Source organism: Triticum aestivum, chromosome 1A (genome assembly GCF_018294505.1).
Source record: "Triticum aestivum cultivar Chinese Spring chromosome 1A, IWGSC CS RefSeq v2.1, whole genome shotgun sequence".
In the NCBI taxonomy this organism is placed as follows: Eukaryota; Viridiplantae; Streptophyta; class Magnoliopsida; order Poales; family Poaceae; genus Triticum; species Triticum aestivum.
In genome coordinates, this window is record NC_057794.1 from 371,434,959 (window position 1) to 371,448,321 (window position 13,363).

At 44.9% G+C, this 13,363-nt stretch overlaps 1 protein-coding gene across 1 annotated transcript; it reads right to left on the reverse strand.

Moving 5' to 3' along the window:
• Positions 1–2,713: 2,713 nt before the first annotated feature.
• Positions 2,714–6,393, reverse strand: LOC123051626 (UDP-N-acetylmuramoyl-L-alanyl-D-glutamate--2,6-diaminopimelate ligase MurE homolog, chloroplastic). The gene is made up of 5 exons (XM_044474577.1): positions 4,482–6,393; positions 4,206–4,322; positions 3,936–4,111; positions 3,353–3,498; positions 2,714–3,002 (listed from the first exon to the last, which is right to left on the reverse strand). Exons 1-5 carry the CDS (start codon positions 6,283–6,285, stop codon positions 2,984–2,986), a joined length of 2,262 nt encoding a protein of 753 aa, XP_044330512.1. The 5' UTR covers positions 6,286–6,393; the 3' UTR covers positions 2,714–2,983.
• Between the last annotated feature and the right edge of the window lie 6,970 nt (positions 6,394–13,363).

The window sequence follows — 13,363 nt, forward strand, 5'->3', positions numbered from 1 at the left end:
CGCTTGTCATGAGGTGGTATAAAATTTAGCTTTCACACACCCATGCTCATACCAACAGTACCTCCACATCGATTTCTAGATACTTTTTCTGACTTGATAGAAACACACGGGTAACTTGCCTGCCAAGCTCGCAAATGAAGCAAAGTGTTTCTCACACGCGGAATGGCCCAGTGCCATTTCTTCAAAAAATTGAGGTTGCGGGTCATATTTTCCCTCCGCGTGGAAGCTCATTGCGTACAACACCCAGCGATTCATGACCAGCCAACCCCGTGCGCCTGTTTCATTACAAAATAGCAAGTGTAGGTTTCAAATTTTACTTTTGCAGATGCGTCTGAAACACCTGTTTCTCACTATAACAAAGTTGGCAACAACACTGATTTGAGCACATGCACATATCAAGTCTTCATTCATCCATCGCCAAAACACACATATCATGCAATTCGAGCTCGTTATCCATTCATCCATCAACACATTGCACAAGTATAGCATAGCAACACACACACACGAGGTTAATATTGCTACTAGTTCTTCCTTCCTGGTCCTCCGTAAGCGAATTGTCCTGCTGAAATTGGCCAAAGAGAGTAAAGCTTGATGTCAGTGACATCGGTGGACAGATCATCATCGATAAAGTTGCTCCTCCCGTCCTCCATGATGACATGAATGTCTCGGATCTTCGCCGCATTGCCCCAATCAGAGCCGAAGGCTCCACTGCCCATCGGAGGAGGTGTGGTAGTTTTAGACTTGAGAGCATGGCCACCCAACACGACTTGAGTTGCTTTGTAGAAAAAGTCGTCGAATAGTGACGCCGGGAAGTAGGCGACCGGGATCGGGTCCTCGTCGTTTACACCAGCGTGCAACCACCAGTTCCCGTTCAACTTGGTCTGTGATTTTTACATGTTTCGTGGAGAAGAAGACGACTGCATTAGAGTTTTAACTATATATTCCACGTGCCTGGTGAGCGAAAAACTTGCAAGTGAACACATACGTACGTACCCTGAACAGCTTAATGGTGATAGTTTGCCGTGTCCCATTAGCCTGGGATACTGGGGCTATAACATCCCCGGGGAATATTGGAGACCCGCTCACAAGCTGGATACCAGGACAATCATAGTTGACACACCCTGTGCTCTGCCGGCTGTCTTTCTGCAGTTACATTCATGTCATGATTTAATCACATCACAAGCTTACTAAAATCCTATTTCGGTGAAGAAAGAAGTCGGTGTACGTAGTTTGCGAGCTTCTATAAATCATCATCACAAGATCAATTTGAAGGACACACTTACCGTCCAAGCCGTATAAAGGTAAGTTTGCGAGTCATTAAAGTAAGACGGCCACACCTACATATTTTTCCATGGATAAGTGAGAAAGGTTCAAGTAGAGAAAAGCCATTGCGATAACAATGCAAATCTACAGAGCATAGGAAGGCAACTTTACCACCCATCCAACGGTAATTGCACTGACGTTCTTGCTAAAATCAGCCTCGAAGTTACTTATCGAAATTGCTGCCCCGCTCACTTGGCCATCTTTGAGATTGTATCCATAGACATCCAGGGTGGCAGATACTCCATAATATCCACTGTCCCTGTCAGTGCTTTTAATATAAACAGCCTCCTGAAATTAATACATGAAGCTACATTAGTCAGTAAATATTCTCGCAAACAAATATTAGTCGGTAATTAAATAGAGGGCCAAGCAAAGGAACTCACGTATGGCTGAACAGTGCCACCATGCTTGGGTGGGAGCTCAATGTATGGGAGCTGTAGATGAACGGAGCTCAGTGAACGTGATGAACTTGATGCTTTCGCTTCCATGCTGGCACCCGCATTTTCCTTCAAGGCATAATTAGGGTAGCATATACTCGTCAGTGAATATATTCTATTTGAAGCAGCGCAGAAGATTCAGTTTACTGTTAGATTACCAGAGAAGAGATCGTGTAGGTTTTAGTTAATTTGGACTAAAACCACGAAACTTAATATTGAAAGGAGGGAGTATGAAGTTTGAACTTTCAAAACAAGAAACAAGATGGTGAAAACTAGAACAGCAATCTGCGGCTAGAGGATGATAGGAGATGATATGTCCAGTGTATCTAAGCCTGAACCGTAAGCAGATTCGTGCGATGTCTAGATCGATGCATGTAAAAAAAAAACAATGACATTGCAAATTTATTTAAATTGAACAATTCAACGAGGGGGGGGACCACTGTTTAGCTTTCACCTCTTGATGATTGGTCTGATGAACTCGGCCTCCAAGGGTTTGATGTGCAAGAAGAATGCTGCAAAAGAACAAGATGTGTAGTTCTACATGAAGTCGAGACATGTTGGGAGACAACAAATAGAGAGCAATATTCTTCTGGCGCCGTAGAAGTATGTATGTCAACCTCTTTATATGGAGATCTCTTATATGGACGCCTCCATCCGACCGGTGTTCCCCCGATTGCGCGGACCCAGAGGCAGCCCATAGTCAAAATCGGAATGAAAATATGGAAGATAATATGTTCAGAGATGAAATATGGAATGTAATCCTCCTCCCAAAGATTTAATCTGTGGGGCGACGCCGATTGATTTCTTTGTTAAATGGAAAGAACCGATTCTCTCCTTTGTCCAACATTAAATGTGTGCCATGCAAACGCCACTTATATTTTTCAAGGTACCAAACGCGGTCGGAGAAATGTGTGCCCTCTGGATTGTAGCACACTTCATAAAAAAATTGCACATGAAGAACCCGGACGTTTATTTGTCTATTTTTCATGAAAACTGACACTGGGGAAATTGCTTTTTTCCATTCCGGTGTGCCTTTAATGTACCGTAAAATAACTTACAATTTTCAAGGCCATCTACTTATCTACTCTGCAGCAATCATCAATGATGATCATAAGCTAGTTGTTTGTTAGCAGTCAGCAGCCGAGGTTAGAACCTTGAGCAAAAGCTGGATCAGATCGGCTAGTCTATCTTTGAGAAGCTCGGCCATCTTGGGTACATCACAATCAGTGGCTTTCTGGTAACCTGTGGCAGACAGAGAGAAGCGAGATCAGTAAATCTGTGGTTTTCATGTGAGACGACATTGCAAAAGAGGAAATCTGGTACAGCAGAATCTCTGATGCAATACAATGCGGTCAGGGCAAGTTGTGCAAAAATCACAAAATGCAAGGTAGATCACAAGAATTGGACTGGAATTTATATCGTGTGATTCCTTTGGGTGTTTTGGTGGAGGCTTGTATTTTCAATAGGACACGAAAAAACAGAGGCAAGGCCAAAGTGTTAAGGCACAACCTTATGGCAACAAGCACATACTCATGAATCATGAGGGATGAAGCCCTGAGAACAGGGCAAAAGTGATTTAGAACGAAACGTACCGCCATGGAAACTCAGAGGTATCTATTCCAGATCGATGCAATTGATCAACGTATTGCAGTGCTTCTCGGCACTCTTCCCTGTCATCAAAGAACTCCTTCTTATCGCCTTCCATCTGATAAGTATCATTCCCTTTTCCAGTGACAACCTGAAGGATGAACAAAAGCAATCAGGAATAAGGACCAAGATGGACCAACATGTGGAAGATGGTCAGCAGTAAAAATGTAATACATGCTATCACCTAGAGGGTCAAGCCTTCTATCTCATAACATTAATGCAACTTCTTAGTTGTTCACTAGCATATTAAGTTAACTGCAGATAGTAACACATCAATCTACTTTCAATCTTTCTGAGCATGTTCTACATTCTTATAGATTAATGCATTTGGGGATTAGATCTTTGAAATCATTATAATTAAAATCTGACAAGAGCCAAGATCAGCTTCAATAAGCATTTTTACACAGGATCCTACGCATGGAGATTCAAGTGTAGCATATTTCAACAATTTGTTCATATAGGATTATACGGTGACTATGGACAACAGCAAAGCTTTCCTTATAGTGAAGAAAATCATAGAAAACTTACAACAACATCGCCTTGCTCGCCCATTGCAACAGCAGCTCGCACTGCAACTCTTCTAATATCATGTAAGAAGAGTCTGTGACCATTTGGTAGGGGCGGATAATAATCATTTGCACCATGCTTCAAGTATTCTTCCATGGTCCATCCTACACCAGACAACATATCGTCCAGGATATCCACTGCTCAGAATAGACCAAGAAATGTGTAAACTTCAGCTCACTCATTTATTTAATAACATTAGGATCTCATAACGAAATATACTAAGGACCATACATGGATCTTCACTTGCTGGATTGTCGGATGTCAACATAACAACATCACTTTTCTCAGCAGCAATCTTTGTCATCATCGGCCTCTTCCCTCTTTCTTTCTCACCGCAACATCCAACAACTACAGAGAACAACATACCAGGAGGCTCAGTTTGTAATACCACAACCAGAATAAAGAATATATAGCAAAACGTACAGCAAATTAACAGTTTGAAACCAGTATAAACTTTGTGGAGGCGGTGTGTTAATGAGAACTATTGTATGAGAGAAAGTATCATACCAGTGACAATGCGCCGTGGGCCTAGTTCCTTTACACTGTCAAGAAGCCTTGACAGAGCTTCCGGTGTCCTCGCATGATCAATGATCACCCCAAAGGCTTGCTCCTCATCAATTAGCTCACACCGACCTGGGATTGCATCCACCTCTTCAATACCTTTCACTATGTCCTCCAATGGCGCACCCACTGCAACACCAACTGCCACAGTTGCAAGGATATTGTAGATGTTGTCTCTTCCAAGCAGTCCAGAGGAGATTTCAAGGATTCCGTGCGGTGTCTGTACGAGAACCTCCGTCTCAAACAGGGAAAGCTGGTACTTGAGAGTGTGCACATCAGCCTTCTTGTTCTCAAATGAATATGTCACCACCGGGACACCATGCCCCCCTTGGGCGGCGAAGAATGGTGCGCTCGGATCATCGATATTTACCACCTTACGGTGGCGCTCAGGATCCACCATTCTGGAGAAAAGGGAGGCCATGCTGCTCATGTACCCCTCGTATGTCATGCTAGCCTCTAAATTGGCATGCCTAACATTGGTCAGCACGGCGATATCGTAATCTATCTCACTGTCCACACCTGATGGTAGCATCTCATCAGTGGTCGTCTCCAACACAACGGCTTCAGCGCCATTGTGCAACATCGTTGCCATCAGCTTCTGCACGGCCATCGAATCACCTGATGCAGCAGGTTGCGCATCCAGCTTGTTGCTGCCGAAGGCATAGGCTCCAAGAACGCCTACCATGCCGGTCCTGACACCCATGGCCTCGTACATTGCTTTGACGAGGTGGGACGTGGTGGTGACCCCGTCTGTGCCCGTGATGCCAATAACGGCCATGTCCTTGGAGGGCCGTCGGTAGAGGCAGGCAGGGAGCACGCGGAGAGCGGCCGTGATGTCATCGACGATGACCAGAGCGCGACAGGCCAGGGTGCCCTCGATGTCCACGTCCTGGTCGGCCACGACGGCAACGGCACCGCGCTTGTCAGCCTCGGTAAGGCCAGCAAGCCCGCTCTCTCCCACGCACACGAAGAGGTCCCCGGCCGCCACGAGGGTGGCGTCGTTCTGCACCCCCGAGAGCGCGACGTCCTGGTCGCCCGTCACCGCTACCGGGACCAGCTTGCTCTCGTCGAGGAGCTCGGCCAGCGTCATGCGGAAGGCCGGCTGCCGTATCCTGTCCCCCTCTAGACCGAGCTCGTCCGCCACATCAAAGGCTTCGCCGTCTTCGTCGAGCGGCAACCCCTCGTCGCCGTACTCCTCCTCGGCTTCGTCGTCCTCCTCGTCAGCCACGGACGCCACACTGAGGCCCTGCAGCCTCCGAATCTCGTCGAGGTCGATGGCCTCCTCGGGGGACAGCTCGTCGGCGGGGACGTCCACCTCGGGCGGCGGAGGCGGGGTGGGCTTAATGAGCCCGCGCCGCGTGAACTCCTCCCTCTTCTCGGCAATAGCGCGGTCGATCTCGTCGAAGAACTCGTCGTCGGGGTCATAGCTCCCGCCGGCGGGGGCCGGGGGAGGGGACGAGAAGAGCGGGTGGTCGGCAGTGACCTCTGGCTGGTCAGCCTGCTGCCGTTTCCGCGCTCGCTCCACGTGGCGCGCGAGCTGGTCGTACCGGTTGAGGCCGTGGGACGAGTCCTCGGCGGCCTCGGGGGGCTCGTCGTCCGCGGTGGGCGGCCGGAAGCGGCGCCCCGCGGCGAGGCGGAGAGGGGCCCGTCGCGGGGGCGGGGGTGCTAGGGCTCGGGGCGGCGGGCGGGAGGTGGAGGGGAAGGGGAAGGGGAAGGGGAGGTGGAAGGCGAGGTGCGGCGCCGTGGCCATGGGAGACGAGACTGTGGGGGTTTGCGTCGCTGACAACAGGAAAGGTGGGACGTTTAGGATTGGGGAAGACGGGGATGAGCCGATGAGGTGCGGTGTTGCTTCGGGCCGGATTGGTGGGCTGACTTTTGAATTTCGTCCGCCCGGCTGAGCAAATAAATGAACGAAGCTACTCCCTTCCGTTACTCAAAAGAATTGCAAGTTCTCAAAAACATTACCTCACAAAAAATTGTCTAAAAAAATTACTCAGAGCAACTCCAACGCGGCAGCGCTTTTTTTTTGTCCGTTCGGGTCGGCCACCCGCTCGGCGTCCGCCAGGTTTGAGATTTAGATCGGCAGTGCACCCAACACGTCGACCCATATTTACCGGCATGGACTGCTGGCCGCCCTTTTTCGACAAATATGCACAAATTTTCACAAGCAAACATATAGTTTCAAACCAAATAAATAGCATAGTTTTACAAGCCGAATAAAAATAAAATAGTGTCACATAGTTTTGCAAGCCGAATAAAAAAGATACATCTATTGGTTGTCAACATGAGCCCACATATATTCAACCAAATCATTTTGCAATTGCATGTGAGTTTTTCAATCACGCATGTCATGATGAAATTGGGTCAACTATTCAAACATTGCCGCTCCTCCATGATCAGGCACAACATTCTCACCCTGAAAGTGAAACCCTTGATCGTAGATACGTTCCGGGCGCTCATATTCTACGATCATATTGTGCATGATCACACAAGCAGTCATCATCTCCCACAGCTTCTTCGTGCTCCAAGTACTAGCAGGATACCGAACGATGCCCCATCGAGATTGCAAAACACCAAAGACAGGCTCGACGTCCTTCCTAGCACTCTCTTGCTCTTCGGCAAATCTTTTCTTCTTCTCTCCGACAGGGTTGGGGATTGTCTTCACAATATTGGTCCACTGAGGATAGATACCGTCACCTAGGTAGTATCCTTTATCGTAGTTGTGGTTGTTGATGGTAACGTTCACCGGTGGGTTGTTGCCTTCGGCAAGCCTAGCAAACACCTGCGAGCGCTGAAGCACGTTGGTATCATTGTGTGATCCGGCCATGTCAAAGAAAGAGTGTCAGATCCAGAGATCTTGTGAGGTTACGGCCTCAAGTATGACAGTGCAAGCCCTGACATGGCCCTTATACTGCCATTGCCAAGCAGAAGGGCAGTTCTTCCACTCCCAGTGCATGCAGTCTATACTGCCAAGCATCCCTGGGAATCCTCTGCTGGCATTCATCGCCAACAAGTGGGATGTATCTTCAACAGTCGGCTCTCTCAGGTACTCAGGGCCAAATACAGCAATCACAGTCATGCAGAACTTTTACATGGAGTCTAGACATGTAGACTCGCTCATACGGACGTACTCATCAATGAGATCACCGGGCACTCCGTATGCGAACATTCGGACGGCTGCAGTGCATTCCTGATAAGATGAGAAACCAATCTTTCCAACGGCATCCTCTTTGCACTCAAAATAGGCATCGTATCCGACTATCCCTCTCTAATACGGTTGAAAAGATGCCTACTCATACGGAAACGCCGCCGGAATTTTTGATGTTTGAACAACGGGTTGGTTGTGTCAAAGTAGTCCCTCCAAAGAAGGAAATGGTCGCTCTCTCGGTTGTGATTTGTATCTATAATTTTTAATCGTTCTATGTTGTTATGTTATCATTCTTGAATGTTTTACAATCATTTTATAGCAGGTTTATCTCAATTTTTTGGGACTAACCTATTGACATAGTGTTCAGTGTCAGTTGCTATTTTTTGCTTATTTTTTACTTCGCAGAAAATCAATACCAAATGGATTCCAAACGGAGCGAAACTTTTTGGTGATTTTTTCTGTACCAGAAGACACCTATTGGGCCAAAGAAGTACCAGACGGGGGGCTGATACGTCTCCAACGTATCTATAATTTTTAATTATTCCATGCTATTATATTATCTGTTTTGGACGTTAATGGGCTTTATTTTACACTTTTATATTATTTTTGGGACTAACCTATTAATCGGAGGCCCAGCCCAAATTATTGTTTTTTGCCTATTTCAGTGTTTCGTAAAAAAGGAATATCAAGCGGAGTCCAAACGGAATGAAACCTTCGGGAACGTGATTTTTGGAACAAACGTGATCCAGAGGACTTGGAGTGGACGTCAAGCAATCAACGAGGCGGCCACGAGGCAGGGGGCGCGCCTACCCCCCTGGGCGCGCCCTCCCCCCCGTGGGCCCCTCGTTGCACCACCGACCTACTTCTTCCTCCTATATATGTTCACATACCCCGCAAACATCCAGGAGCACCACGAAACCCTATTTCCACCGCCGCAACCTTCTGTACCCAAGAGATCCCATCTTGGGGCCTTTTCCGGAGCTCCGCCGGAGGGGGCATTGATCACGGAGGGCCTCTACATCAACTTCATGGCCCCTCCGATGATGTGTGAGTAGTTTACCTCAGATCTACGGATCCATAGCTAGTAGATAGATGGCTTCTTCTCTCTCTTTGGATCTCAATACAAAGTTCTCATCGATTCTCTTGGAGATCTATTCGATGTAATCTTCTTTTGCAAGTCACTGGGAAAGGACACCGCAAGATTGAACCCAAAGCTAAGCACTTCCCCCATTGCAAGAAAGATCAATCTAGTAGGCCAAACCAAACTGATAATTCGAAGAGACTTGTAAAGATAACCAATCATACATAAAAGAATTCAGAGAAGATTCAAATATTGTTCATAGATAGACTTGATCATAAACCCACAATTCATCGGTCTCAACAAACACACCGCAAAAAGAAGATTACATCAAATAGTTCTCCACAAGAGAGGGGGAGAACATTGTATTGAGATCCAAAAAGAGAGAACAAGCCATCTAGCTAATAACTATGGACCTGTAGGTCTGAGGTAAACTACTCACACTTCATCGGAGGGGCTATGGTGTTGATGTAGAAGCCCTCCGTGATCGATGCCCCCTCCGATGGAGCTCCGGAACAGGCCCCAAGATGGGATCTCATGGATACAGAAAGTTGCGGCGGTGGAATTAGGGTTTTGGCTCCGTATCTGATTGTTTGGGGGTACGTAGGTATATATAGGAGGAAGGAGTACGTCGGTGGGGCAACAGGGGGCCCACGAGGGTGGAGGGCATGCCTGGGGGGTAGGCGCGCCCCCTACCTCGTGGCCTCCTCTTTTGTGTCTTGACGTAGGGTCCAAGTCTCCTGGGTCTTGTTCGTTGAGAAAATCACGTTCCCGAAGGTTTCATTCCGTTTGATATTCCTTTTCTTCGAAACCCTAAAACAGGCAAAAAACAGCAATTCTAGGTTGGGCCTCCGGTTAATAGGTTAGTCCCAAAAATAATATAAAAGTGGAAAATAAAGCCCAATAATGTCCAAAACAGTAGATAATATAGCATGGAGCGATCAAAAATAATAGATACGTTGGAGACGTATCAAGCATCCCCAAGCTTAATTCCTGCTCGTCCTCGAGTAGGTAAATGATAAAAACAGAATTTTTTATGTGGAGTGCTACTTTGCATAATTTTAATGTAATTCTTCTTAATTGTGGTATGAATATTAAGATTCGAAAGATTCAAGACAAAAGCTTAATATTGACATAAAAATAATAATACTTCAAGCATACTAACAAAGCAATTATGTCTTCTCAAAATAGCATGGACAAAGAAAGTTATCCCTACAAAATCATATAGTCTGGCTATGCTCCATCTTCACCACATAAAATATTTATATCATGCACAACCCCGATGACAAGCCAAGCAATTGTTTCATACTTTTGGTGTTCTCTAACTTTTTCAATCTTCACGCAATACATGAGCTTGAGCCATGGACATAGCACTTATAGGTGGAATAGAATGGTGATTGTGGAGAAGACAAAAAGGGAGAAGATAGTCTCACATCAACTAGGCATATCAACGGGCTATGGAGATGCCCATCAATAGATATCAATGTGAGTGAGTAGGGATTGCCATGCAACGGATGCAGTAGAGCTATAAGTATATGAAAGCTCAACAAAAGAAACTAAGTGGGTGTGCATCCAACTTGCTTGCTCATGAAGACCTAGGGCATTTTGAGGAAGCCCATCATTGGAATATACAAGCCAACTTCTATAATGAAAAATTCCCACTAGTATATGAAAGTGACAACATAGGAGACTTTCTATCATGAAGATCATGGTGTGATACGTCTCCAACGTATCTATAATTTTTGATTGCTCCATGCTATATTATCTACTATTTTGGACATTATCGGGCTTTATTATCCAATTTTATATTATTTTTGGGACTAACCTATTAACCGGAGGCCCAACCCAGAATTGTTGTTTTTTGCCTGTTTTAGGGTTTCGAAGAAAAGGAATATCAAACGGAGTCCAAACGGAATGAAACCTTCGGGAACGTGATTTTCTCAACAAACAAGACCCGGGAGACTTGGACCCTACGTTAAGAAAGAAAAGAGGAGGCCACAAGGTAGGGGGGCGTGGCCACCCCCACCAGGCGCGCCCTCCACCCTCGTGGCCCACCTGTTGCTCAACCGACGTACTCCTTCCTCCTATATATACCTACGTACCCCCAAACGATCAGATAAGGAGCCAAAACCCTAATTCCACTGCTGTAACTTTTGTATCCACGAGATCCCATCTTGGGGCCTATTCCGGAGCTCCGCCAGAGGGGGCATCGATCATGGAGGGCTTCTACATCAACACCATAGCCTCTATGATGAAGTGTGAGTAGTTTACCTCAGACCTACGGGTCCATAGGTAGTAGCTAGATGGCTTCTTCTCTCTTTTTGGATCTCAATACAATGTTCTCCCCCTCTCTTGTGGAGAACTATTCGATGTAATCTTCTTTTGCGGTGTGTTTGTTCAGACCGGTGAATTGTGGGTTTATGATCAAGTCTATCTATGAATAATATCTGAATCTCCTCTGAATTCTTTAATGTATGATTGGTTATCTTTGCAAGTCTCTTTGAATTATCAGTTTGGTTTGGCCTACTAGATTGATCTTTCTTGCAATGGGAGAAGTTCTTAGCTTTGGGTTCAATCTTGCGGTGTCCTTTCCCAGTGACAGTAGGGGCAGGAAGGCAAGTATTGTATTGTTGCCATCGAGGATAATAAGATGGAGTTTTCTTCATATTGCATGAGTCTACCCCTCTACATCATGTCATCTTGCTTAAGGTGTTACTCTGTTTTTAACTTAATACTCTAGATGCATGCTGGATAGCGGTCGATGAGTGGAGTAATAGTAGTAGATGCAGGCAGGAGTCGGTCTACTTGTCTCGGACGTGATGCCTATATACATGATCATACCTAGATATTCTCATAGCTATGTTCAATTATGTCAATTGCTCAACAGTAATTTGTTCACCCACCGTAGAATACTTATGCTCTCGAGAGAAGCCACTAGTGAAACCTATGGCCCCCGGGTCTATCTTCATCATATTAATATCCTACTACTTAGTTAATTCCTTTGCTATTTACTTTGCCTTTATTTTACTTTGCATCTTTATCATAAAAATACCAAAAAAATATCTTATCATATCTATCAGATCTCACTCTCGTAAGTGGCCTTATAGGGATTGACAACCCCTATTTGCGTTGGTTGCGAGGATTTATTTGTTTTGTGCAGGTATGAGGGACTCGCGCGTAGCCTCCTACTCGATTGATACCTTGGTTCTCAAAAACTGAGGGAAATACTTACGCTACTTTGCTGCATCATCCCTTCCTCTTCGGGGAAAACCAACGCAGTGCTCAAGAGGTAGCAAGAAGGATTTCTGGCGCCGTTGCCGAGGAGGTCTACGCAAAAGTCAACATACCAAGTACCCATCACATACCCTTATCTCCCGCATTACATTATTTGTCATTTGCCTCTTGTTTTCCTCTCCCCCACTTCACCCTTGCCGTTTTATTCGCCCTCTCTCTCTATCCTCCCTCTCTTTCCCTATTTGCCTCTTTTTGCCCGCTTGCTTTCTGTTTGCTTGTGTGTTAGTTTGTTTGCTTGTCACGATGGCTCAAGATAATACTAAATTGTGTGACATCACCAATACCAACAACAATGATTTTATTAGCACTCCGATTGCTCCTCTTACCGATGCTGAATCTTGTGAAATTAATACTGCTTTACTGAATCTTGTCATGAAAGATCCGTTCTCCGGCCTTCCTAGTGAAGATACCGCTACCCATCTAAATAGCTTCGTTGATTTGTGTGACATGCAAAAGAAGAAAGATATGGATAATGATATTGTTAAATTGAAGCTATTTCCTTTTTCGCTTAGAGATCGTGCTAAAGCTTGGTTTTCGTCTTTGCCTAAAAATAGTATTGATTCATGGAACAAGTGCAAAGATGCTTTTATCTCTAAGTATTTTCCTCCCGCTAAGATCATCTCTCTTAGAAACGATATTATGAATTTTAAGCAACTTGATCATGAACATGTTGCACAAGCTTGGGAGAGAATGAAATTAATGATATGTAATTTCCCTACTCATGGTTTAAATTTGTGGATGATTATACAAAAAAATTATGCCGGATTGAATTTTGCTTCTAGAAATTTTTTAGATTCGGCCGTGGGAGGCACTTTTATGGAAATCACTTTAGGAGAAGCTACTAAACTCCTAGATAATATTATGGTTAATTATTCTCAATGGCATACTGAAAGATCTACTAATAAAAAGGTGCATGCGATAGAAGAAATTAATATCTTGAGTGGAAAGATGGATGGACTTATGAAATTATTTGCTAATAAGAGTGTTTCTTCTGATCCTAATGATATGCCCTTGTCTATTTTGATTGAGAATAATAATGAATCTATGGATGTGAATTTTGTTGGTAGGAACAATTTTGGAAACAACGCGTATAGAGGAAATTTCAACTCTAGGCCTTATCCTAGTAATTCCTCTAATAATTATGGTAATTCCTACAACAATTCTTATGGAAATTATAATAAGATGCCCTCTGATTTTGAATCTAATATTAAAGAATTTATTACTTTGCAAAAGAATTGTAATGCTATGATTGAAGAAAAAATGCTTAAGATTGATGATTTGGCTAGGAACGTTGATAGAATTGCTATT